The sequence below is a fragment of the Pongo pygmaeus genome, chromosome 20, assembly GCF_028885625.2.
Source record: "Pongo pygmaeus isolate AG05252 chromosome 20, NHGRI_mPonPyg2-v2.0_pri, whole genome shotgun sequence".
In the NCBI taxonomy this organism is placed as follows: domain Eukaryota; kingdom Metazoa; phylum Chordata; class Mammalia; order Primates; family Hominidae; genus Pongo; species Pongo pygmaeus.
The window spans coordinates 52,009,059-52,034,902 of NC_072393.2; the positions used below are offsets into that span (position 1 = coordinate 52,009,059).

Below are 25,844 nucleotides of genomic sequence, written 5' to 3' on the forward strand. Positions count from 1 at the left end.
CTAGGAAAAGCTTGTACACTCTCTAAACAGTGCAAGGCAGACCTGGGAGGAGTAGTGAGCAGCCCGTCCCCAAAGGAGTCCAAGCAAAGGTTCTGCCCAGGATGCCTTTGGCTGTGTGGTGGGAAGGGGGTGTCTTGCAGTGTGGTTCACTGCCCAGGAGGACCCCCAGGACCGCCTGTTGGTGACATCCAGGCCGCCTTGGTGCTGATTCCTGGGCTCTGACCTGAGACCTCTGGGTTCTGAGCTGTGATGTTGCTCTCGAGCTGGGATCTCCGGGGTCTTGGTTCAGGGCCGGGGCCTCTGGGTTCCAAGCACCAGTGAGGAGAGTGCTGGGAGGGGAAGGGTTGGGAGGGCTTTGGTCTTGTGGGAGGGAGACAAGGAGGGGAGGTGTGTGGTGGGACCTGCTGAGGAACACATTTTGAGCTGCATCTTTATTGGAGAAGGAGGCAGTGGGGTTTTTGGCCATAAGAGGAGAGGAATGGGGTGTGGATCAGCAGGGCCTCAGGGGGAGCGGTAGTGTGGCCAATTCTGGATGAGGTTGTAGAGCTGGTCGCCTGGAGAGAGTGTACGCTGCACATCCCGGTGTCCTTTGAGCACATAGTTGGACCTCAGGGCTCCCTGAGCCACGCCGCAGGCCAGTAGACCCTGGGCTGCCCGGATGGCCTGGGGTGCGGGCACCCGATCTGGAGGAGGCCGAGGTAGGAGTTAGGCAGGGGCTTCCCCGAAGGGGAAGTGATAGTGTAGGGCCCCGTGTCAGCCCCCATCCCGACTGGCTGGACAGTCACTCACCCATGTAGTTGCCCATGAAGCTGATGCCAATGGACATGGGGTTCCATAAGTGACCTGAGTGGGCACCCATGAAGTTCCAGCCACGGCCCTCGTATACGAGCCCATCTTCTCCAATCAGGAAGCTGCATGGGGAGGTGGGGGGGCTTGATGAGTGAGGGAGGGTTTCCCAAGGAGGACTCCTCCTCCTTCCTCCACTCACCCTGCCTCTGTTACTGCCATGGTGCACACAACTTCCCCAGCATCCTTCTCACCCATTAATTTCCCAGGATAGTAACAATGACTGTGGTTATTTATTGGGCCCCTGCCATGCGCCAAGCACAGCTCTGCATACACCTTTTTTTCATCCTCACAGCAACCCTGTGAGTCACTACCACCCCCGTTTTATATAGACAGAATCAGAGTGGTAGAGTCACCTGCCCCTGGGTCACACAGCCTGTCTGGGGCACAGCTGGGGTTTTTAACCAGGCCTCCGTGGTCCCCACCCATGTGATCTTGTGCCTTGCTCTCTCCTGCCTCCCTAGAGCATTTGTGGAAGTCCTGTTTTACTGAATCCTTGCAGGACAGCCCTCTGAGGCAGGGACTTTTTTTTTTTTTTTTTTGAGACGGAGCTTCACTCTTGTTGCCCAGGCTGGAGTGCAGTGGTGTGATTTCAGCTCACCGCAACCTCTGCCTCCTGGGTTCAAGCGATTCTCGTGCCTCAGCCTCCTGAGTACCTGGGATTACAAGCATGTGCCACCACACCCGGCTAATTTTTGTATTATTAGTAGAGATGGGGTTTCACCATGTTGGCCAGGCTGGTCTCAAACTCCCGACCTCAGGTGATCTGCCCGCCTTTGGCCTCCCAAAGTGCTGGGATTACAGGCATGAGTCACTGTGCCCGGCCGAGGCAGGGACTCTTATCGTCCTCATCTTAAGCAGAGAGAGCAGAGACTCAGAAAGCGACATAATTTGTACAAGCTCTTCAGAGCCCCCTGCCTCTCAGAACTCTGCCCTTGCCCCAGCTTGCTTCCTGCCCTTGGGGTCCACTGGGGGACAGGATCAGAGACTCAAAGTTGGGGTTGTAACCAGATACCGACCCTGGAGCCCCAGCACCTGCCTCTTTGAGGTTTCCAAGCCTGGCAGCAGATCCTTAAGGCTGATTGATTCAGCACATCTGACTGAGCGTGTCTGACTTGGCAAATGGGAAGATCATTTGCCTTGGAGCTGGAGTATGTGCCAACTCAGCCCTCGCACTCACAGCGTCATTAATGACGCACAGAATGTTGGAACTTCCGAATCCCGAGTCCTGAATCTGCTGCTTAGGAAGCCAGCTCCCAGAATCTGGCCCCGGTGATGCTGGCTGCTGGGACTGGCTGGTTATGGCCCTGCCATATTCCCGGAGCCTGGCATGATGGTGGTGGGGTCAGGGGTGGTTGGTTCTCCCTGGTCATTTGTTGCATGAATGCACCTCATTTAAACCTCAGCCACCATCGCCAAGCCACCATTGCCAAAAGCCCCATTTACAGGTGAAGAAACGAGGCTCAGAGAGAGAAGGTGACGTGACATGGAAAGGGGATTCAGAACGTTAGAACCAGACTCTGAATCCTAAAAGCTGAGGGCCAGACAGCGGCTGCTTCTGTATGTGGTGATGTGGACCCGAGGCTCGGGCCTTCGTGACCTCATGGGAACACTTAGAATCAGAGCGCCTGAGTCTTGGAAACAAAACATTGGAGTCTTTGATAAAATCTTGAACTGGAAGGGCTGGGAATACCTTTGGAAACTTCTAGACTTCTCTGGGTGGGTTTTGTGTGTGTGTGTGTGTGTGTGTGTGTGTGTGTGAGACACAGCCTTAGGAGGTCCTGAGAACATGTGCCCCCTGGGTGGGGTCTATTGAAGTGGGCTCTGGAGACCTGCGTGTTCCTCCAATAAGCTCTGCAGGAGATTCTGATGCTTACCTGGGTCTGAAAGCCTGCAGGATTCAAACGTTCCCTCCCTGTGGAAACCCTCAGGCTGGACTGCAGCCCATTATAAGGAGAAGGTAGCTGGTAGGCATGGCCCCGGACCTGCTTCAGCCTGCTTCGGCCGGCACCCCTTAGAGTCTGTTCTCCCCACGGCAGCCAGAGGGAGTCTCTCGTACCTGCACTAGCCCCGGTCCCTGCTCTGCAGGGGGATGCCTCCCGTGGCTCCCATCTCAGAGTAAAAGCTACAGTCCTCACTGTGGTCCACAAGGCGCTGCCTGGTCCGGCCCTTTCCTCATTTCATTCCGCTCGCCCGGCTGTGTTCAGCCACCCTGTCCTTCCCACGGGACCCGCCCACTCAACCCGGTTGGCTTTGCCCCCGGCACCCCCTGCCACCTGCACACCTCTGTCTGCTCCCCCATCCCAGAGCCAAGGCAGCCACTCTCAGGGAGGCCTTCCCTTGCCCCACCCTTCCAAGGAGCCTGTGTGGGTCTGGTCCCAGCCTGAGGTCTCCCTCCCTCACCTCTTTCCTTTTCTCCATCGCCTCTATCACCACCTGAATTCACCTGTGGCCTTGGCTTGTTTCTCCCTGCTGGTCTTTCAACCCCAGGAGGCTAGAGTGGCACCGTTCTCCATGCCACATCTGGCACGCTACCTGGCACATAGTAGGTGTCTAATGGCAATAGCCCGTGGCTTTGCGGGCCCCCGTGTGCCAGGCAGTTCCTAGGTGCTTTGCCTGTATTGGCTCATCTAAGGAGCAGATGGGCCGCGATCCCATTGACTTTGCCGAGGAGGAAGCTGAAGCCGGGAGGACCCGCCCCAGGCCTCAGCCAGCAATAAGCTGAGCTGACCCTAGAACCCAGCTCCGCACTGAGTCAGCTTGGTTTTCCGCCTCTTAACAAAGGCACCAGGCATCAGGAAGGGGCGCCTTCATAAGGTGTCGCGGACACCTTGGTGTGTATTAGGCAAAGCCTGCCCCTTCTTCCTGGGAGCGGAGCTTGGATTTCAGCCCATACCCCCTCCTCATGCATCTTTGTGCTGTGAGCACCTGCCCCGGCCCACGTGGTGACCTGAGGAAGAAATGACTTTGTGAGGTTCAGTAAGCTGATCAGGGTGTCAGCCAGGTGGCCTCAGCACCGGGCCTAGAACCGGTCCCGCTGGCGGGCACTTGCACACCTTTGCCTCTGGGGTCCCCAGTCCAGCCCGTGCCTCCCCGCCACACTCACTTGTAGCCCACGTCGCACCAGCCCTGTGTCTTCATGTGGTAGTGCTGCACATTCCGGGCCTGCTGCTGGCACGAGGCGGGGGTGTCGCAGCTGCTGCCCGCCGTGTGCGACACCACCACATAGCGTAAGGGCAGGCTCAGGCGCTGGGCGCACTCTGATGCCAGGGCCTTCCACTCGTTCCGGGGCACTATGGGGATGCAGCAGGCCGGGGCTTCTGTCTCCTGAGCCGCTCCGAGTCGAAGGAGGCCTAGGAGAGCCCAGGCAAGCAGCGCGCAGCGGCGGGACATAGTGGCAGGGCGGCAGGGGCGGGGAGACCGCTAGGAGCACCCGGTGGAGGGGCCACCTTTATCTGCTGGGGGATTCCGGGAGTGGCCCGGAAAGTCTTGCTTCACACCCTGCTGGGACTTCCTGCTGGCCCAGCAGACCCCAGACTCAGCTTCCTTCCCTGGCTGGGCCAGGGCGGGATGCACTGTGGTTGGGGTCTGGGTCACGCCCACGGCAATGACAGGCCCCCTCGCTCAGCAGGGAGGGACACACAGGCCCCTGGGCGCTTCGCCCCGCCGTTTCTGGAAGACCCGGGGCCGGGATCCCGGTCCTGCTTGTCTCTCCTCTCAGTGGAACATTGAACAACTCAACAGGAACTTACATCGCAGAGGCCTGGGGCATTGGCACATCTCCCCTCAAGGACTGAGGTAACAAAGCTGCCCATTGTAAAAACACTTCCTTCTCTCAGGTCCAAGCCTGATGCCATTTACCCTTGCAGCAAACTCAAGAGGTGAGTATCTGGAAGCCCATTTCACAGTGGAGTAAACTGAGGTTGGGAGCAGGGAAGTCACGGGCTGAGACACCAGAGGCACTGGAGCCCCACGTCTAGAGCCAGGCTGCCTGCGTGTGAATCCTGGATACACAGTGTGTGAGAGCCTGCAAGTGGTTTTTGAAAATGTGTATTTAAAAAAATTTTTTTAATTTTATATTTTATAAATAATATTTTACTTTTTTTTTTTTTTTTTTTTTTGAGATGGAGTTTTGCTCTTGTCACCCAGGCTGGAGTGCAATGGTGCGGTCTTGGGCCACTGCAACCTCTGCCTCCTGGCTTCAAGCGATTCTCCTGCCTCAGCCTCCTGAGTAGCTGGGATTACAAGCACACACCACCACGCCCAGCTAATTTTTATATTTTTGGTAGAGACGGGGTTTTGCCATGTTGGCCTGGCTGATCTCGAACTCCTGACCTCAGGTGAGCCACCTGCCAGTGTTCCAGAGTGCTGGGATTACTATAGGCATGAGCCACCGCACCTGACCTGTGTGTTGTGTTTTCATCTTCCGTGTCCTGCATTCTCACATACATTGTACTCATGCTGTTACTGAATTGTGTACCAGGCATCTGTAGCACTTTTCAGAAATTATCATATACTCATGACAAGCTTGCAAGATGCATGTTATTATTAACCCCTCTTACAGCTGATGGAACTGAGGCCCGGGGGGATGATCACATACAGGAGGTGGTGAAGCCAGGGTTTGGCTACAGGCTTTCTGCCTGCAGAGTTATAAACCATATTCTCCTCCCTACAAACTTATATAAGGACATTAAAAAATAATAATAAAATCAAAACCATGTGCATCAATTTACCTTTTGTCACCTAATATTTCATGGGCATCTTGCCAGGGCAGTACATCTAATTCTAATTTATTCTTTATAATAGTTGCACAGTATGCTATAGTATCAGTTCAGCATTGTAGATCTTTTAGTTTTTGAAGGTTTTCCAGTATTTTCCCCACACTATGCAAAATATTTTCAGACATATATCCCTATGCACTGGTGCATTTATAAGTAAATTATAAACACAGAGTTATTAGGTCAATGAGTATACATATTTAATTAATATTACCAGATTGTTTTCCCCAAAAAGCTATTAATAATTCATATTTTTCACCAGTAATGTTTTGGAGCCTCCTCACCCCGACCCCAGAAGTGGGTGTTATCACTTCTTTTTTTTTTTTTTTTTGAGTCAGAGTCTCGCTCTGTCACTCAGGCTGGAGTGCAGTGGCATGATCTTGTCTCACTGCAACCTCCACCTCCTGGGTTCAAGCCATTCTCCTGCCTCAGCCTCCCAAGTAGCTGGGATTACAGGCGTGTGCCACCACACCCGGCTAATTTTTGTATTTGTAGTAGAGATGGGGTTTCGCCATGTTGGCCAAGCTGATCTCGAACTCCGAGCTCAGGTGATCCACCCACCTCAGCCTCCCAAAGTGCTGGGATTATAGGCATGAGCCACCTTGCCTGGCCAGTGTTATCACTTCTTAAATTTATAAGTATAAAGTGACAGCTCCTTTGGCATTTTTATACCCACTCAGGAGACTGGGTATTTTTCTGTATTTGCTGTCTATATTTGGGCTTGCTCTTTTGTCAATTACCTATTCATATCCATTGCCCATTAAAAAAAAATTGGGTTGTTTGCCTTTTTGTTATTATTTGCAAAATGAATAAAAGAATCCCATAATTGGGATTATTGAGTTCTTGGGTGTGTACATTTTGTGTATTTCAGTTTTTTTTAGAAGCATTAAAGAATAATGTAATATAAAAAGTGTATAAACACATTTTTTATAGAGTTGATAGACTTAATAGAGTAGTGAGCTTATGAATTTTCACGAAGTGAATCCACCTGTGTATCCAGTGCCTGGATTAAGAAGTAGAGCTACACTTAAAATTTTAATAGCAATTGGTAAATACAATACCAAAAAGATTTTAGTATTTATTTTTCCCACAATGTGATCAGTTTTTAAATGTTTTACTAATCCAAAGAACAAGATCTCATTATTGCTTTATTTGCATTTCCTTGAACATTAGAGAGGTGATTATCTTTTTACATATTTATGGCTATCAGCATCCATCTTCAAACGGTCTGTTCATCTCTTCTGATCATTTTCTTGTTGAGTTGTATATGGGGGATATTAACCCTATGTCTTATCGAATGTGCTGCAAACCTTTTCCTCTAATATGTTAAAAAATATCTAGGTTTTTCTTTTATGGTTTCTGTGTTTCCTGTCTTGCCTTAAGAGGGACTTTTCACATTAAGATTGTAAAACTTTTTCTATTTAAAAAAGATTATTTTGTGTTTTACTTTTATCTTTACCTCGGCTAAAATGTATACTTGCATGTGGTGTGAGGTAAGGGTCTGACCTTGTTTCCAGGTGGCTAGCCGTTTGCCCAGGTTCTGTTTATTATATAGGTAGACCTGGTTTTAAATTTCCATTCTGCCCCTTATTAGCTGCATGATCTTGGGCAATTGGATAGCAATTGACACAGTCGACCACTTCCTCCTTCTCAAAATACTTATTTCCCTTAGCTTTTGTGATGTAAGACTGCCTTGATTTTCCTTCTGCTTCTCTGGCTGGTCTTTTTTTTTCTCTCTCTTTTTTTCAGAGTAATTCTTCCCTCCTGGACCCTCACACCATATGTTTTGTGCTGAGTGATCTTATCCACATAATTGCTTCAGCCACAGTGAAAATGCAGAGGATTCCTGTATTTCAGTGTCTAGTCTGGAGCTCTCAGTTGAGTTCTGGATCTGTGTATCCACCTGGCCACTTGACGCCTCCACTTGGATGTCCCACAGGCACCTCCAATGCAAAATGACTCATGACCTTCTCCTCCACATCAGCACTCTCACAGGAGTTCCTGTCTAAGGGAATGGTATCACCATCTTCCCATTACAAAAGCCATACATTTGAGCACCATCCTTGACTAGTTCCTGTTCCTTCCTCTGTTGTACCCAGCACCCAAAAGAATGCCCAGCACATGGTAGGTGCTCACTAAATAGCTACTTGATTGAATGGATATGCAACCCACCACCAAGGAATGCCACTGTGATGAATTAGAACTCTTCTAATTCCATTCTCTGCACCCTGGTCCAGACACCACCTCCTTTCACCTGGATTTTGCCCTGCCTCTTCAGTGACCTCCCAGGATGCACTCTGGCCTCTGTGAGGCCAAAGCTCTGCTCAGATCTTTTCTGAAGGTCACCCTCAAAAATGAGTCACATTTTTCAGTGGCATTTCATGATTCCTAGAATGAGGCCCAAGCTCCTCCCCATGGCCAACAGCATGGGCTGCCTACAGCGTGGGCTGCCCCCATCCCAGACTCACCTTGCTTACTCCCAAAAGTCTCTTTCTGACTCCTGCAGCCACTGTCCCCTTCTTGCTGCCCTTGGACATGCTTTGACTACCCTGTTCCCTTGGGGACTTCAGACACACCGGGTATAAGTTTTAAATAGAGGAACCTGGAACTAATTCAGGAACTTTGTACCTTAGCTTTAAGACAACAAAACACCAAGCCAGCCTTTTGTAAAAAGACAGGACTATCTACACATCAGATTCCTTTTTTTTAATTTTTATTTTCTTTTTTTCGTTTCTTTTGCCTGTTCTTTCGTTTGAGGCACAGATTCCTTAAAGACACTAAGAATATAAACATTAGCCAGCTGGAGTGAAGCCTTCCATTGTGAGAGTTTTATTTAGTCTGTATCTTTAAAAAAATGTATTTACTTATTTATTTTTTGAGGCAGTTTCACTCTGTTGCCCAGGCTGGAGTGCAGTGGCACAATCTTGGCTCACCGCAACCTCCGCCTCTTGGGTTCAAGCAATTCTCTTGCCTCAGATTCCTGAGTAGCTGGGATGACAGGTGCCCACCACCATGCTCAGCTAGTTTTTGTATTTTTTTTTTTTTTTTTTTAGTAGAGATGGGGTTTCACTATGTTGGCCAGGCTGGTCTCGAACTCCTGACCTCAGGTGATCTGCCTGCCTCGGCCTCCCAAAGTGCTGGGATTACAGGTGTGAGCCATATTTACTTACTTATTCTTACTTATTTTTACATACAGGTGTGAGCCATATTTACTTACTTATTTTTACATACAATACAAACACTTTAAATAAAGTTGAAGATCATCTCCATGGACCAAGTGGTCAAGCCGAACACCCAGGATCCAGCTGTCAAGTTCAGGGTAGTCTCTGAGCTTCTCGCTGTGACTACAACAGGGTGAGCTTGCTATCCTTGTGGCACAGGGCCTTTTGCATTGTGGATGATGGAGCGGCTCATATAGTCCATAAGTTTTGTGCGTAGCTGTGTACCCTGTCCCTGTGAGCTGGTTCTGCCCGGCACCTCGGTGACCTCGAGGAAAGAAGCTGAGGTAAGACCTGGCCTGCCTGGCTCCTTGACTTCCTTCCTCAGCCCTCAAATTCTGGCCCCTACCTCACTCTCTAAATTTATTTTTATTTTAAATTTCATTTTAGAGACAGAGTCTTGCTTTGTCACCCAGGCTGGAGGGCAGTGGCACCATCATAGCTCACTGCAGACTCGAACTCCTGGGCTCAAGGGATCCTCCTGCCTCGGCTTCCCAAAATGGTGAGATTATGGACATGAGACACTGCACTGTGCCTATTGTGTATCTTGTCGGCCTAAAATTGAAACATGCCTTGTGAGCATTTACTGCAACTTCAATGAGTGATTATTATGTTGCCTTTAATCCTGAGAGACTGTATTACTTGTGCACTTTTTTTTTTTTTTGGATGGGGGAAATTAGATTTACTCCCTATATGTTTTAGAAAATTGAAGTTTTAAATATCAGACTCACTAGCTGCCCTGATTTAATCTGTTACAATTAAGTCAGTTAAAAAAACTCCTCCTTGGCCAGGCGTGGTGGCTCACACCTGTAATCCCAGCACTTTGGAAGGCCGAGGTGGGCAAATCACTTGAGATCAGGAGTTCGAGACCAGCCTGGCCAACATGATGAAACCCTGTCTCCCCTAAAAATACAAAAATTAGCCAGGCGTGGTGGCGGGCGCCTGTAATCCCAGCTACTTGGGAGGCTGAGGCAGGAGAATCGCTTGAGCCCGGGAGGCAGAGGTTGTAGTGAGCTGAGATCGCGCTACTGCACTCCAGCCTGGGCAACAGAGCCAGACCCTGTCTAAAACAAAACAAAACAAAACAACAACAAAACCCCCAGGAGTTCCTGTACCCACATTCTAGTGGGGAAGACAGGAAGAAAATTAACAAACATCTAATAACTATTTTTAAAAGCCAGATATACGATATTTCACGTGGATGACCCGATTGGCCTGCTGCGGGTCAGGGAAACAGGCTCCCAGGTCGCATCCTCAGCTTGTTCTTGGCGCTGGAGAAAAGATGCTACACGGTTCCCTCCTTCAGCCACCAGAGGGCGCGTCCTCCCCGTTTGTCCTCTTTCGCGCACTTTTTCTCCCGCACCTGTCAGTCACAGGGCAGCCCTTTAGCAGAACAGGGATCCTGTTCAGTGATTTTCCTGAGGGCCTGCCTCTCCCAGGGGGTAGCGGGCTCCTATGAACAGTAATAGCAACCATAATGTAGAGACCAAGAGCAAAGAGTTACTGAGTTTTATGCTGATGTCCAAAGTCATAGGGCATTTCATTTTTCTTCTTTTTTCCTTTCCTTTAAAAAAATTGGCTGGGCATGGTGGCTCACACCTATAATCCCAGCTCTTTGGAAGGCCGAGGCGGGTGGATCACCCGAGGTCAGGAGTTCGAGACCTGACCAACATGATGAAACCCCGTCTCTCCTAAAAGTACAAAAAATTAGCTGGCTGTGGTGGTGGGCGCCCATAATCCCAGCTACTCGGGAGGCTGAGGCAGGAGAATCACTTGAACCCGTGAGGTGGAGGTTGCAATGAGCCGAGATTGAACCATTGCACTCCAGGCTGGGCAACAAGAGCAAAACTCTATCTCAAAAAAAAAAAAGAAAAAAAAAGTGATTGGGTCGTGAGAGTTCTGTTTTCATAAATGAATTAATACATTCATGAATTAATGAGTTAATAGATTAATGGGTTATCATGGTAATAGGACTGGTGGCTTTATAAGAAGAGGAAGAGAGACTTTAGCTAGCATCCTCAGCCCCCTCGCCATGGGATACCCCGTGCTGCCTCAACACCCTGTAGAGTCCCCACTAGCAAGAAGGCTCTCATCAGAAGCACCCCACAGTCTCAGCCTCAGAACTGTAAGAAATAAATTTTGTTTCTTTATAAATTACCCAGTTTCAGGTATTCTGTTATAAGCAACAAAAAATGGACTAAGACAGGAATATTACTGGGTTAAGAAATAAAAGGAAAAAAGAACTACTATTGATACATGCAATAATCTGGATAAATCTCAAGGGCATTATGCTAAGTGAAAAAAAGTCAATCTCAAAAGATTTCATACTGTACAATTCCAATTATATAACTTTTTTTTTTAGACGGAGTCTTACTGTGTCACCCAGACTGGAGTGCAGTGGTACAATCTTGGCTTACTCTCACTGCAACCTCTGCCTCCCAGATTCAAGCAATTCTCCTTGCCTCAGCCTCCCAAGTAGCTGGGATTACAGGAGTGCACTACCACGCCTGGCTAATTTTTGTATTTTTAGTAGAGATGGGGTTTCACCATGTTGGCCAGGCTGGTCTTGAACTCCTGACCTCAGGTGATCCACCCGCCTTGGCCTCCCAAAGTGCTGTGATTACAAGTATGAGCCACAGCACCCAGCCTATATAACATTCTTACAATGAGAACACAACAGAGATGGAGAACAGATTGGTATTTGCAAAGGGACAGATACAGTGTGTTTGTGTGTGTGCATGCCACTATAGTGGTAACACAAGGGGATTCCTTTGTGGGTCTCTATCTTGATTGTGGTGGTAGGTATACAAATATTTACATGGATCAGATTGCATAGAAACACACATGCACACGCACACACACACACACACAGGAATGCATGTAAAACTGGTGAATACTGAATAAGGTCCTCTGTAATCTAGTTAACAGTAATGTACCCATGTCACTTTCCTGGTTTTGATATCATACTATGGTTATATAAGATGTTCCCACTGTGGGAATACTGGATGAATGTTACGTGGGACTGTATGTACTATTCAATTTCCTGTGAGTCTGTAAGAGTTCTACACAAAAAGTAATTACAAAAGAAGAAAAGGTGCTGGTGATGGCAAGGTTGTTGGGAAAAAGGCTTGTGCGGTGCCTGCATAAACTGGCCATAAAAAATATGGGACAATAAGTTGTGGAAAGCCACAGGAGGCCTCTGATGAGGAAAGCCTTCTAATTGCCATCACGTTCCCATGACCAGAGCGTGACCTGCTCTCTTATTTACAAGCACTGTGCTCAAGGAGAAAGACACTCCTTTGAAGCATTGGCACGTGGCCAGATATGCCAGCTCCTAGTTATGCCCACTCCCCACAGCTGCTCTCCAATAAGTTAAAGAATAAATCAGTAGTTAAGTTTATGCTGCTTCAGCACAAAGAAAATTTACCTAAACCGCCATTGCTATAGATTAGGTGTATGACACACCGCCCCCCTTTCACTGTTTCACCCCTGAATATATGCTTCTTAGATCTAAGTGATTGTACTCAATAAATAGTGGGGAGACCAGAGTTTGGCACCTTTTGCAGCCTCCAAAAGTGCAGTTGGCCCCCTGGCACCCCACCCTTTATGCACTCTTAACCTGTCTCTTCTCATTCCTTCGTCGCCACCGGACTTTGGGTACCCTACGGGTGGTGTTGAGGCTGGTCCCCAACACAAGGTGACAGCAGCCATCCCACTCCATTAGCAACTGTGGTGATAAGCACTGGTTTAAAATGGGCTGAATTGAAAGCTGTTACTCTTGCCTTAGTCCAGGGATTGGCAAACTTTTTCTATAAGCCCCAGGTAGTAAATATTTTAGGCTTTATGGACCACATATAGTCTCTGTTGCATGTTCGCTTCTCTCTCTGTGTGTCTGTGTGTCTATGTGCACTTTAAAGTGTTTTATAAATGTAAAAACCATTATTAACTCATTGGCTGTTTAAAATAGGCCACGTATAGTGTGTGTGTGCGTGCACATAGGTCAGATTTGGTCTGTGGGTTATAGTTTACCAATCCCTGCTTTATACAATATTTCTAAAGGCTGGACATGCTACGTCTTCTGACTCTGGAGTTGTTGACAATGTCTTAGCCACCTGTTCTGCCACTTGGAAGACTATAGACCAGCAGACTAAAGATATCTCTTTATAAGGCTGTGAACTCTGGAAATTCAATCACAGCTGCTAATGGAAACGTCTAAGTCCATTAGCAGCTGTGATTCATTATTCATGTAGATGCTCATAGTAATGATGGCAGCAGTGGCCTGTCTGGAGCTGCCACTGCCATCACGTTGGCTGCAGTGGGGGGCAGGTGGCACAGCTGGGGTTGCACACTCCACTAGATGGTCGGAGCTGGGGACAAGTGGAAGCCCTGTCCCTTCCAAGTTGGTGGGGCAGGAGCTCCCTGGGTACAGCTGCAGCCACCCAAGTCATGGCTATGGACCCAGGCCCCCCGCTCCATGGAGCAGGCAGAAACCCCACCCTCCCTGGTGCAGCTGCAGCTGCCCAAGTTGTGGCCTCCCTGTGCTCTTGGAGGTGATGGGAGCAGGCAGGAGCCCCACCTTCCTGGGCACAGCTGTAGATGCCCAAGTCATGGCTGCAGACCTGGGGCTCCCACTGCATGGAGGAGGCCAGAGCCCCACCCCACCAGGCATAGCTGCAGCTGCCCAAGCCATGGCTGCAGACCCAGGCATCTCTGCACTCTTCAGGGCCTGGGAAGGCACTCCCTGCCCTCACAGGCTTAGAAGTGCCTCCTCCTGCTGCCTGGCTTCTCCCTGCTGTCAGCACCCACCGCAATCTTAGAGCAAAGTTGGGGCTGAGCCTAGGCACTGTCACAGCCTGGCTCGGTGTGCACATACCTGGGGCGGTGCTGACACACCAGCCCCCTGCCACAGCCCCCTCCGGACTTTGGGCACTGATGAGCATAGGAGGAAAGCTGAGGGGGTGCTGAGGGCAGCTTGGTACTGGCCTGCAGGTGCCCTTTGGCATAAGCAGCCTGGGCACCATGGATGGCAGCAGGAGGCAGACAGGCTCCTGGGCAGAAGGGGGCAGGTCCTGGTGAGGCCCCACCTTGAGGTCAGGGAGGGCCTGAAGGCTGGGGGCTGGGCTGCCAGTCCCAGGACCAGAGGAGGAACCTGTGGTGCCTTTTCGGGGCCTATTCATGGCCACCTGTGGAGCAATCAGCATGCACTTCCTCCTCTCTGTGGCCCATAAAAGCCCCAGGCTCAACCAGCACAGGGCAGATGATGGGACAACCAGCTGCAGAGCGGAGCTATACTTTCTGCTGAGAGCTGGAGCAGATGATGGGATGACCAGCTCCAGAGAGGAGCTACCCTCTCTGTTGAGAGCTGGACACTTGTTGGGATGACCTGCATGCAGAGAGGAGCTGCCTGCTGCAGGAGACTGAGCTGGTCTATTGCTCAGTAAAGCTCCTCTTCATCTTGCTCACCCTTCACTTGTCTGTCTACCTCATTCTTCCTGGTCACAGGACAAGAACTTGGGACCCACTAAATGATGAGGCTAAAAGAGCTATAACACAAACAGGGCTGAAACGTGCCCCTTGCTCACCACATTGCAGGCAAAGAGAAGGAGAGAAGAGCTGTGGCCCTTCAGGGAGCCCAGACTTGGGAGCTCCCTGAGCCAGGGCTATGACTCCCTCTTGGGGCCCTGCAGCTCCTGGTGTCTCCAAGCATCTGGATGCTACCACATTCCCCAGCTCCAGCCAGGGAAGCTGAAGTGAGGCACCGGGTCCAGCTGCAGCCTCGCAGACAGCCGGCACCATGCTGGCACTGGGAGCTGCCCACCCCGTGGCAGCAACTGGCATGTCTGACTGTGCAGTGGCTGGACCCCATGCTCGCTCACACACCCCTCGCAGTCTCCCTTGGAGGCACGGGATCAAGGCCAGTAGTATGAGCTGAGTGCAGCATGCCAGGCCCAGTGCGCAGAACGAGCACAGAGGGTCCAAGCAAAACTCGGGCAAAGGTGCCACCAGCCACGGGTTTCTGGCCAGAAAAGCAGCACTCCAAAGATCCTGTAACAGTAAGGACCCATTCTCTGATGAGACTGACTGGAATCAAGCTACTGGTCAAATTTGCACAACCTTCATTGCCGTCATTGCCATCCGGATCCATCATTGCAACACACTGACTTGATGGGCATGCAAGGAGGGCAACCCTCGCACCCGGGGAGAGAATACCACATGCTCACGAGGCACGGGGAGGGGAAACAGTGCTGTGTTCGCCCCCCAGATTCAGCACTGCAGCCCGAATCAAGCAACAGCTGCTGCTGGGTTTGCCATCCCCCCACCTACATGCTATGAAAACAGAGAAACTCATGTTTTTCTTTTACTTTTCTTTTTTTTTTTTTGAGACGGAGTCTCACTCTGTCTTCCACACTGGAGTGTAATGGCACAATCTCGGCTCACTGCAACCTCCAGCTCCCAGATTTAAGCAATTCTCTTGTCTCAGCCAACAGAGTAGCTGGGATTACAGGTTCCTGCCACCACATCCAGCTAATTTTTGTATTTTTAGTAGAGAAGGTGTTTCACCATGTTGGTCAGGCTGGTCTGGAACTCCTGACCTTGTGATCTGCCCGCCTCAGCCTCCCAAAGTGCTGGGATCACAGGTGTGAGACACTGTGCCCGGCTGAAATATGTTTTTCTGACATGGCTGGTCCTGAACCACTTTGCTCTGCCTTATGCCATCAATAGCGCGTTCCAAACATGGATCTTCCTCATATGTGCACAAACACATAGACTGATAGACATCTTGCTTTAATCGGACATAGAAATTTATGGCTGGGCACGGTGGCTCACACCTGTAATCCCAGCACTTTGGGAAGCTGAGGTGGGTGGATCACTTGAGCCCGGGAGCTCAAGACCAGCCTGGGCAACATGGTGAAGCCATGCATTTTCTTTACAAAAAAAAAAAAAAAAAAAAAAATATATATATATATATATATATATATATATATATATATAAATTAGCAGGGCATGGTAGTGCGTGCCTGTAGCCCCAGCTACTTCGGAGGCTGAGGTAGGAGAATTGCTTGGGCCCGGGAGGTGTGTTGAGATGAGCCAGCATCACATCACTGCACTCTAGCCTGGGTGATAGAGCAAGACCCTGTCTCAAAAAAAAAAAAAAAAAAAAAAAAAAAAAAAGCTGGACATGTTGTACTTTAGGTTATGAGACGCTGGATATAATTTAAATCTTGTTTTAGTTGGCTCTGTTTGACACCACTATAGCAGGAGAAGGAATTTGAGGTGCTGTCTCTACTGCCAGGTCGGGGTAGAAGTCCAGGGTTTTGACAGCCTTCATTGATACCTGGAGGGGAGAGGGTGAAGAGTGCTTGACACTGATGGGTTTTGAAATTCAGGCTCCCTTTGTGGTTCCCACTGATACTATGACTCTATTCTTGGCACTCTCTAACCTTAACCTGGTGGGATAATTAGGATTCCTTACAGCCCACAAAAAGACTGAAAAAAACAAAAGTAGAATATCCAAGGATGTTGGGACAACTATAAAACCGGTAACAGGCTGGGCATGATGGCTCATGTCTGTAATCCCAGCATTTTGGGAGGCCGAGGAGGGCGGATCACCTGAGGTCAGGAGTTTGAGACAGGCTGGCCAACATGGTGAAACTAAAAATACAAGTTAGCTAGGCATGGTGGCACCTGCCTGTAGTTCCAGATACTCGGGAGGCTGAGGCAGGAGAATCGCTTGAACCTGGGAGGCAGAGGTTGCAGTGAGCCGAGATCACGCCACTGCACTCCAGCCTGGGTGACAGAGTGAGACTGTCTCAAAAAACAAAAACAAACAAACAAAACCTGTAACATACACTTAATGGTAATACTGATGATAGCAGTGGGCTGTCTGGTGTGACCGCTGCCATCACGCTGGCCACTGCAGGGAGGGTGCAGGGAGGAGGTGGACAGCACCCTCCACAGCTGCAGTCTTGGGGGCCGGCGCCATGGGGTTGGGCTGGGTCGCCTGTCAGCCGAGGAGCAGCGCAGTGGGAGAGCAGTGCCTTCAGGCACATCACAAAGCATTTTCACAGATAGCTTGTTTCTAGTTTTTATGGCAGGATAAAGAGGCCTGATGCAGATCTGGGGCCATGTTTTGGGGGCCCGGGGTGGGAAGTGGGAGTGGTGCTCTCTTCAGGGACCCATCCACTGGCACAGCCACTGTGCTGAGCTTGCTGAGGGTGCTAGGTTTCTGGGGCTCAGGAGGAGGATCTGCGCTGGGCTGCTGGGGTCTCCTCCCTGGCGTCCACCTGGGCATCGGAGTGATTGCCAAACCTGTCACTCCAAATGGCTTGGCCCAGGGCCTGTGATCCACTCTGCCCCGGGCCACCCCTGAGTGCCGGGGTAATGAGGCAGCTCGTGGCAATGTCGCCCCACCCCAGATGCCAGCCCAGGCCCAGCGAGGATCAGGAGTCCCCTCCCCAGGCTGTGAGGGGGCACAGCCAGGGCTGCATGCTCTACAGAGCAGCCAGGAGCCCTGCCCAAGTTGTGGCTGCAGATCTGAGCCTCTCTGCTCTTGGGGGGCCAGGAGCAGGCAGGAGCCCTGCCTTCCCGGGTGCTGCTGCACCTGCCCAAAGTGTGGCTGCAGACCCAGGCCTCCTGCTCCACGGAGCAGGCATGAGCCTCCTCCTGCCCCCACAGCTGCAGCTGCCCAAATCAGTAGCTGCCCAAATCAGCAGCTGCAGCCTCAGGCATTCCTGCACTCTTGGGAGCTTGAGAAGTGCCCCCCTGCCTTTGCAGGCTTGGAAGTGCCTGCCCCTGCTGCCTGGCTTCTCCCTATTGTTGTCACCTACCATAATCTTGGAGCAAAGCTGGGGCTGAGCCCAGGGGGCCATGAACGCAGCAGGAGGCAAACAAATTCCTGGGTGGAAAGGGCCACGTCCCTGGTAAGGCCTCACCTTCAGGCCAGGGAGGGCCTCACGGCTGGGTGCCGGGCTGCCAGAGTCACAGGCCAGGAGCGGGGACTTGTGGTGCCTTTCCTGGGTGCCCATGGTCACCCATGGACCAACTGGTATGCACTTCCTCCCTTCTGAGGTCCATAAAAACTATGGGCTCAGCCAGAGGAGGGCAGAGGATGGAGAGATGACTGAGTGACCAGCTGAAAAGAGGAGCTACCCTCTCTGCTGAGAGCTGGGAAGATGACAGGATGAACAGCTGCAGGGAGGAGCTATCCTCTCCAGGGCCTCCTCTCTGCTGAGGGCTAAACACTTGATAGGATGACCTGCCTACAGAGAGGAGCTACCCACTGTGGGGCTCTTCTGAGCTATTCTATCACTTAACAAAGCTCCTCTTTGTCTTGCTCACCCTCCGTTTGTCTGTGTACCTTTCTTCCTGGATGCAGGATGAGAACTCAAGCAAAAAGTGCCAGCAGCCACAGAGGTTTCCAGCCAGAAAGAGCAACACCCCAAAGATTCCATAACAATACCAGAAGGAAAAAAAAAATAGAGAAATGAATGGAAGAAATGTTTGAAACAATAATGACTGAGAATTTCCCCAAGTTAATGTCAGACACCAAACCACAGATCCAGGAAGCTCAGAGAACACCAAGCAAGATAAATGCCAACAAAGCAAGACCTCATCTCCTGAAAGGTACTCACTTTCTGGGAGACACAGATCCCCTCCTGGAAGAGGCTCATGACCACATGGCAGGAGTTCCTTTCCGAGACTGCCAAGCACCTGTAGCAGTGCAGACCCTGAGCTCTCTTCATGCACAGCAGGGCCACCAGCAGGACCAGGGCAAAGGTCTTCATGGCATAGGAACTGCTCATTCTTCCTCTCTTGCCAGTCATTTAGTTTCAATAAACTAAAATTTGTTCTTAGTTTTGTAGCTTAAAAAATCCTACAAATAAGCCAGTGCAATTTCAGCAAACATGTTGTCGTAGTACATTTTCTGATGCTATAACAGAAGTGGATTGGATAACTTAAAAAGAACAGAGATTTGTTTCTTATGGTTCTGGAGGCTGGGAAGTCCAAGGTCCAGGGGTCCGCATCTGGCAAGGGCCTTCTTGCTGTGTCACCCCGTGGCAGAATGCAGAAAGACGAGAGCCCATGCACATGAGAGGGGAAAGGGGTCTGAACTCATCCTTTATAAGGATGTCACTCTGGCGATAAGGAACCCACTCCTGCAATAACAGCATTAATCCATGTATGAGGGCAGAGGCCTCATGACATAATCACTTTTTAAGGATCTCACCTCCCAACACTGTTGCATTGGAGATTAAGTTTCTACTACATGAATGAACATGATACATTCAAACCATAGCACATGTGTTTTCTGCTTTCAGTTTACGGGAAGTTTAATAAGTAATATTTATAGTTAAAAACATCAAACACAGTGAAACCCCGTTTGTACTAAAAATACAAAAATTAGCCAGGCGTGGTGATGCATGCCTGTAATCCCAGCTACTCAGGAGGCTGAGGCAGGAGAATTGCTTGAACCCGGAGGCAGAGGTTGCAGTGAGCTGAGATCGTGTCACTGCACTCCAGCCTGGGCAACAGAGCAAGACTCTGTCTCAACAACAACAACAACAAAATCAATGCAGTATAATTACCAAATATTAGATTCTAGAGTGATCTGTGACTCTGCTACCCCAGAACAGTCTAGATGAGGTCAGATCTTGACAGAGGGCTTTTTAGGTGGTATTCCTGCAGAAGGAGAGAAGGGGGAGAGGGAAATAAGAGGGAGGGTGGTAGCAGCAGCGGGGAAGGAACAGAGACATGGAGAAAGACAGAGTTACATAGTTACTGGGAGATGGGAAGGTATGGAATCCAGCAGAGACTGCACATCTGGGTGGGACATGGACCACCAAACTCCATTCCCTACTCCCCCCTCCCACAGGCTGGACTGGAATCAGATCCTTACCTGGGCACAGATCCTGGTGATAGGGGAGGACTTGCAATCTGGCTTCATGCCTGGGACCTTGAACCTCACAACTGTCTGGTTCTGAGAGCCCGAAGACTCCAGGCAGCAGTGCTGGAAGCAGGGCCAGAAGGTGCAGCTGGAGCCACAGAGCCGGGTCTGGTTCAAGTCTAGGATGACACCGTCATCACATCACTGCTCCAAGGGGTTGTAGGTCCACTCCTCACACCTGGGCGCTGGCTGGCATAGCCACAATCTAGGATCTGGAAGAGTCGGGGCTGGATGGGCTGCAAGGACCAGCCTAGGACCACCTCCCCACCAACCTTAATGCTGTTGTCTCCTCCCTCACTGCATCTGTTCTCACCTGTGACTCCTTGTGAGTTTGAACCCAGAAGTTCAAAAATGAAGATGGCAGCTGAGAAGCAGAAGGGGAGCGAGAATGATTCTGAGGTCACTAGGTCTTGACCACGGGGCACAAGATGATGTCTCTAAGCTTCTCTGGTTGCTGTAACAGCTCAGAGTGGATTTTGGGACTGGCTGTGGGTGCAGGTCCTGGGGACCGGGCTTGGCAGGTGAGGAAAGGCAGGGAGGGCTCTGGGAAGAGTTAAGCTTCCGGAATTTGCAGTTCAGGAGACAGATTACAATGCAGTCACAGTTGAGATAGCAGTGATTATGAGGTGGGACACCAATAATTTAATAGGGAAGAGAGAATTAACTTTGAAGTTCAGAAATAATTAGGGATGCGATATCATTAGGGATTAGTTTAGCCTAGGGCTGGGGTCTCCTTACCAAAAATTCTGGGCACCATGGTTTAGGCTTCAGAGCAGCGGATGAGATAGCAGCAGTGGAAATAGGTCAGTGACTTTACATAGGAGCTTATATAGGATATTAACTTATCAACATTTAGGGAGGTGTGCAGGAGTGGCTTCTTGGGAAGAGTCAGGCATGAAGAGCTTCAGGAACATAAATAATTCATCAAAAGCTTAATGAGATGCTTCTGGACCTGATCCAAGTGGTTGCTGCCTCCTCAGACCCTTCAGATCCTCAGGGTAAAGGCTACCCAGGAACTTATCTAAGCTTTGACTCTGCTGAGTGTCTTTTCTTTGAACACCGCCCAAGGGAAAACCACTTGGAAGATATTCCTTAACTCTTGCTTATCTAAGAGCAAATTACTCACCAAACACCGGCTGTCTCTAGGTTCCCCATATTCCTCCACCCTGAAGTTTCAAGGAGTCCCTCTACGCCCCGTCTCAGTTCACCTCCAGACCTGCACTGTCTATAATTTTTCAGAGTCACGTAGGAGAATTTGTGAAGTTGCAGCATAATCTAGAAGAACAGCAGGGGCTGCAAAACTGTGCCAGGGAGAACAACAACAACAAAAATAGGTGGTGGTAGGATGGATCTCTGGGATTCATAGAACAGATAGGAAAGCAGCACCTTTTTTTTTTTTTTTTTTTTTTGGTTTGTGGAGTGCCTTGTCCAAGCAAATGCTCCTGTGTGTCTCACTGTGTGACGGGATTACATGTGGGGTATTATTAGAGCATGCCCCTCCATTTTCCACTGGTTTCTTCCCTGTGTCACAGTGAGAAGTGTGGGAGGGTGAAAGAAGGATAAGGCACAGGTGTTAGAGCTTCGTAAAAGTGCATTGTTAGTATAGAGTCTCTTCCTCCTCCCTCCTCTCTCTCTCTCTCTTTTTTGTTTTTTGAGACACCGTATCTCTCTGTCTCCCAGGCTGGAGGGCAGTGGTGCTATCTTGACTCACTGTAATCTTTGCCCCCCAGGCTGAAGCCATCCTCCCACCTCAGCCTCTTGAGTAGCTGGGACCACAGGCAGGCACCTCCTGGCCTGGCTAATTTTTTTGTATTTTTTATAGAGTCAGGGTCCTACAGTGTTCTGGTCTTGGAATCCTGCGCTCAAGCAATCCACCTGCCCCAGCCTCCCAAAGTGCTAGGATTACAAGTGTGAACCATCGTGCCTGGCCTCTCTCTCCTCTCTTAACTGGATGTCCAATTCTTCGGTATTGATTTCATGCAATAAACTAGCTCTCCTCGCGTATTTCTGCAGTTGCATATTTGCATAGATATGTCTGTTTGTCTACTTATCAGTATGACTTCTCCTTTCCCACACATCCAAACAGAAATCCCACCTGTAAAGACACATTCTCTCACCTACACAGAACAGCTGCTGAGGAAACAGACCTATAAGAACTACATTCCTGTTTTATCAAGTTAAGTAGTGTGAATACTGCATTATAACTCCGAGCCAGCAATCAAGAAATTTATGACCACTTGAAAGGGAAAGCCGCAATGAAGAGTACAAGTGACTAAGGAGGGAAATCCCAAAGCTGATTACTAGAATTGATCTCTGTATAATTGAACTATCTATGTAGAAAATCCCACGGAACCCACTGTCAAGCAAGAGGTGAGTCTGATAGATTCTGCTAGTGACAAAAACAAGCTCTTTTTAGATTCAGACACTTTATTACTCACACAGACAGGGAAAGGAAGAGTAGCCCCAGGTGCCAGCACCATGTCCCTTGTACAGGGTGACACTGAAACAAAAGGGCCAGATGACTGAACAAGAATAATAGGATGGCTGTTGCTGAGTAGAGAATCCAGCCTGTGGCTCCATGGTATAGGGAGGTAGAAAGCCTCATCCCTCCCCAGAAGCCAGAGGCAGTGAGAAGCTGTGTCATGGCGGCCTCCCTTATCCATAGGGAAGTGAGTGACAAGTGATGCTGTAGCAGCTCCCTACAAGCCTCCCATGAGGGTTCTGGGAAGACCAGAGAGTGGTCTGCCATGACATACGTCAGCTACAGTTAATTTCACCAATGTGGCCCACGTGGAGATGTTTGAGGTCACCAGGGCACTAGGGCAGAGCCATTACCGTAAACCTACCCCAAAAGCTCCTGGAACTAATAAGTAAATTTAGATGGTTGTAGAATACAAAGTCGACACACAAAAATCAATTGTATTTCTCGCTCCTGGAAAGAGTAAGTGGAAACAAAAACTTAGAGGGGAATAATGCCATTTATAGTGCCCCCCCACTCAAATTGAATACTTAGGTATACTGTAAATCTAGGAGAACATGTAGAGGATATATATGCTTAAAAGTATAAACTAGTGATTAAAGTAATCAAGGAAAACCTAAATATAGAGTGGTATATCATGTCGTGGTTTAGAATATGGGGCTTTTTAGCTAAGATGTCAATTCTCTCCAAATTGTCTACAGATTTAACACAATTCCAATGAAAACCCAAGCAGGATTTGTCTCAGATAGAAGCAAAATAATTCTAGAATTTACCTGGAAAGGCAGTGGAAAACAAGAATGGCCCAGACAATTTTGGTTGATGAAAAATGTTAGAGGACTCACACTACCCAATTTCACAATTACTCAAGCTACACTAATGAAGACAGTATAGTATTGGCAAGTGGACAGACACATAGATCAATGGAGCAGAATAGATTTCAGAAATAAACCCAAACAAATATGGCAAATTGACTTTTGACAAAGATGCAAAAGCAATTCAATGTGGGAAAAGATAGTCATTTCAACAAATGGTGTGGGACAATGGGTACGCATATGAAAAAAAAAATCTTCTACCAAAGCTTACACTTCCTACAAAATTTAACTCCAAAATGATCTAGATATAAAAAGTTAAACTATACATTTTCTAGAAGAAAACATAAAAAAAATCCTATGACTTAGGGAAAAGATACAAAAAACATTGTCCATTTAAAAAATTGATAGATCAGGAGGGGGGCAAGATGGCTGACTAGAAGCAGCTGTGGTCCACGGCACTCACAGAGAGGAATGAAAGGAGTGAGTGATTTCAGCACCTTCAACTGAAACACACAGGTTCTCACTCTCAACCCATGGAGAACGAAGAAATGCAGGCAGGGTAGGGTAATGGCCCACCCAGGAGCAGTGTGGAGTCATGGGGACCCCTGCCCCCAGCTAAGTGAAGCAGTGAGTGATTGTGCAACCCTGCCTGAGAAACCATGCTTCTCCCATGGATATTTGCAACCTTAGGATCAAGAGATCCCCACATAAGCCCACGCCCAGGGCTTTGGGTCCAATACACAGAGCTGTGTGGAGTCTTGGCAGAGTGGCCACAGGGGCACTCACAGAGACTCAGGAGTTTTACATACTCTGGTCCTGGGATCTGCAGCAAGGGAGGACATCCCTCCATACATATTTCTATGAAGGGGGCTGAATCCAGAAAGCCAAGCAGTGTCATTCTGTGGACCCCACTTCCACATCACCTCACAAGTTAAGACCCAGTGGCTTGGAATTCCAGCCAGCCAACAGCAACAGGCTGGAGTCTGCCTGGGTCAGGACCAAGTTCCTGGGGTGGGGGTGTCGTGGGGGCAGTCACCATCTCTGTGGTTCAGTAGACTCAGCCATTCTAGCCTGCTGGCTTTGGAGAATACAAATGGTCCAGATGAGGAAGGGTCCCCCACAACACAGCACATCTGCCTTGCCAGATTGTAGCTAGATTGCTTCTTTAAGTGGGTCCCTGATCCCATTTCTCCTGACTGGGTGAGACCTCCTAACAAGGGTCTCCAGCCACCTCCTACAGGGACATTTGGGTCAACAACTGGTCAGAGGAAGGAGCAGGCTGCCATCTTTGCTGTTTTGCAGCCTTCACTGGTGACACCTCCAGGTACGGGAAAAACGGAGGCAACTAGGGTCTTGAACAAACCCCCAGCACACCACAGCAGCCCTGTGGAATAGTGGCCTGACTGTTAAAAGAAAAACAAACAGAAAACACCAACAACATCAGCAAAAAAGACCCCACAGAAACCTCATCCAAAGGTCAGCAACTTCAAAAATCAAAGGTAAACCCACACAGATGAGAAAGAATCGATGCAAAAATGCTGAAAACTCAAAAAGCCAGAGTGCTTCTTCTCCTCCAAATGACCACAGTACCTCTCCAGCAAGGGCACAGAACTGGGCTGAGACTGAGATGGCTGAATCAACAGAAGTAGTTTTAAGAAGGTGGGTAATAGGCCAGGCGCGGTGGCTCACACCTTTAATCCCAGCACTTTGGGAGGCCGAGGCAGGTGGATCACGAGGTCAGGAGTTTGAAACCAGCCTGACCGACATGGTGAAACCCCCTCTCTACTAAAAATACAAAAGTTAGCCGGGCATGGTGGCACATGCCTATAATCTCAGATACTGAGGAGTCTGAGGCAGGAGAATCACTTGAACCTGGGAGGCAGAGGTTGCAGTGAGCTGAGATCGCGCCACTGCACTCCAGCCTGGGTGACAAGAGTGAAACTCTGTCTCAAAAAAAAAAAAAAAAAAAAAGATGGGTAATAATGAACTTCACTGAGCTAAAGGAGGATGTTGTAACCCATTGTAAATAAGCTAAGAATCATGATAAATTATACAGGAGCTGACAGAATAGCCAGTTTAGAGAGGAACATAACTGACCCAATGGAACTGAAAAACACAACACAAGAACTTCACAATGCAATCACAAGTATCAGTTACAGAAGAGTTCAAGCAGAGGAAAGAATTTCAGAGCTTAAAGACCATCCTTCTGAAATTATACAGGCAGACAAGAATAGAGAAAAAAGAACAACAAGAACTGAACAAAACCTCTGAGAAATATGTGATTACGTAAAGAGACAGAACCTACGACTGATTGGGGTAACTGAAAGAGACAGGGAAATTGGAACCAAGTTGGAAAACATACTCCAGGATATCATCCAGGAGAACTTCCCCAAACTTGCAAGACAGGCCAACATTCAAATTCAGTAAATACAGAGAAGCCCAGTAAGATACTCCATAAGAAGATTTACCCCAAGACATATAATCAGCAGATTCTTCATTGTCAAAATGAAAGAAAAAATGTTAAGGGCAGCCAGAGAGAAAGGCCAGGTAACCTACAAAGAAAAGCCCATCAGACTACCAGCGGACCTCTCAGTGGAAACCCTACAAGCCAGAAGAGATTGGGGGCCAATATTCAACATTCTTAAAAGAATTTCCAACCCAGGATTTCGTATCCAGCCAAATTAAGCTTCATAAGTGGAGAAATAAGGTCCTTTTCAGACAAGCAAATGCTGTGGGAATTCGTCACCACCTAGCCTGCCTTGCAAG

At 49.0% G+C, this 25,844-nt stretch overlaps 2 protein-coding genes and 1 long non-coding RNA gene across 4 annotated transcripts; 1 reads left to right on the plus strand and 2 right to left on the minus strand.

Moving 5' to 3' along the window:
• Window positions 1-416: 416 nt before the first annotated feature.
• Window positions 417-4,340, minus strand: PGLYRP1 (peptidoglycan recognition protein 1). The gene is made up of 3 exons (XM_054466266.2): window positions 3,953-4,340; window positions 790-911; window positions 417-683 (listed from the first exon to the last, which is right to left on the minus strand). The coding sequence occupies exons 1-3, from the start codon at window positions 4,237-4,239 to the stop codon at window positions 502-504; spliced, it is 591 nt and encodes a 196-aa protein (XP_054322241.2). The 5' UTR covers window positions 4,240-4,340; the 3' UTR covers window positions 417-501.
• Window positions 4,341-4,654: 314 nt separating this feature from the next.
• Window positions 4,655-18,738, plus strand: LOC129021160 (uncharacterized). 2 transcript variants are annotated; one of them, XR_008495952.2, is made up of 4 exons: window positions 4,655-7,748; window positions 9,005-9,129; window positions 9,233-9,344; window positions 18,219-18,738. It is a non-coding gene; the product is annotated as an uncharacterized LOC129021160 (long non-coding RNA). The 2 variants fall into 2 exon arrangements; XR_008495951.2 differs by lacking the exon at window positions 4,655-7,748 and having other exon boundaries at window positions 8,706-9,129.
• A 73-nt stretch (window positions 18,739-18,811) lies between these two features.
• IGFL4 (IGF like family member 4) lies at window positions 18,812-21,043 on the minus strand. Its single transcript, XM_054466267.2, is given in 4 exon segments — window positions 18,812-19,522; window positions 19,740-19,999; window positions 20,101-20,151; window positions 20,526-21,043. Coding segments are annotated over 4 exon segments (375 nt in total). The 5' UTR covers window positions 20,545-21,043; the 3' UTR covers window positions 18,812-19,477.
• Window positions 21,044-25,844: the final 4,801 nt, after the last annotated feature.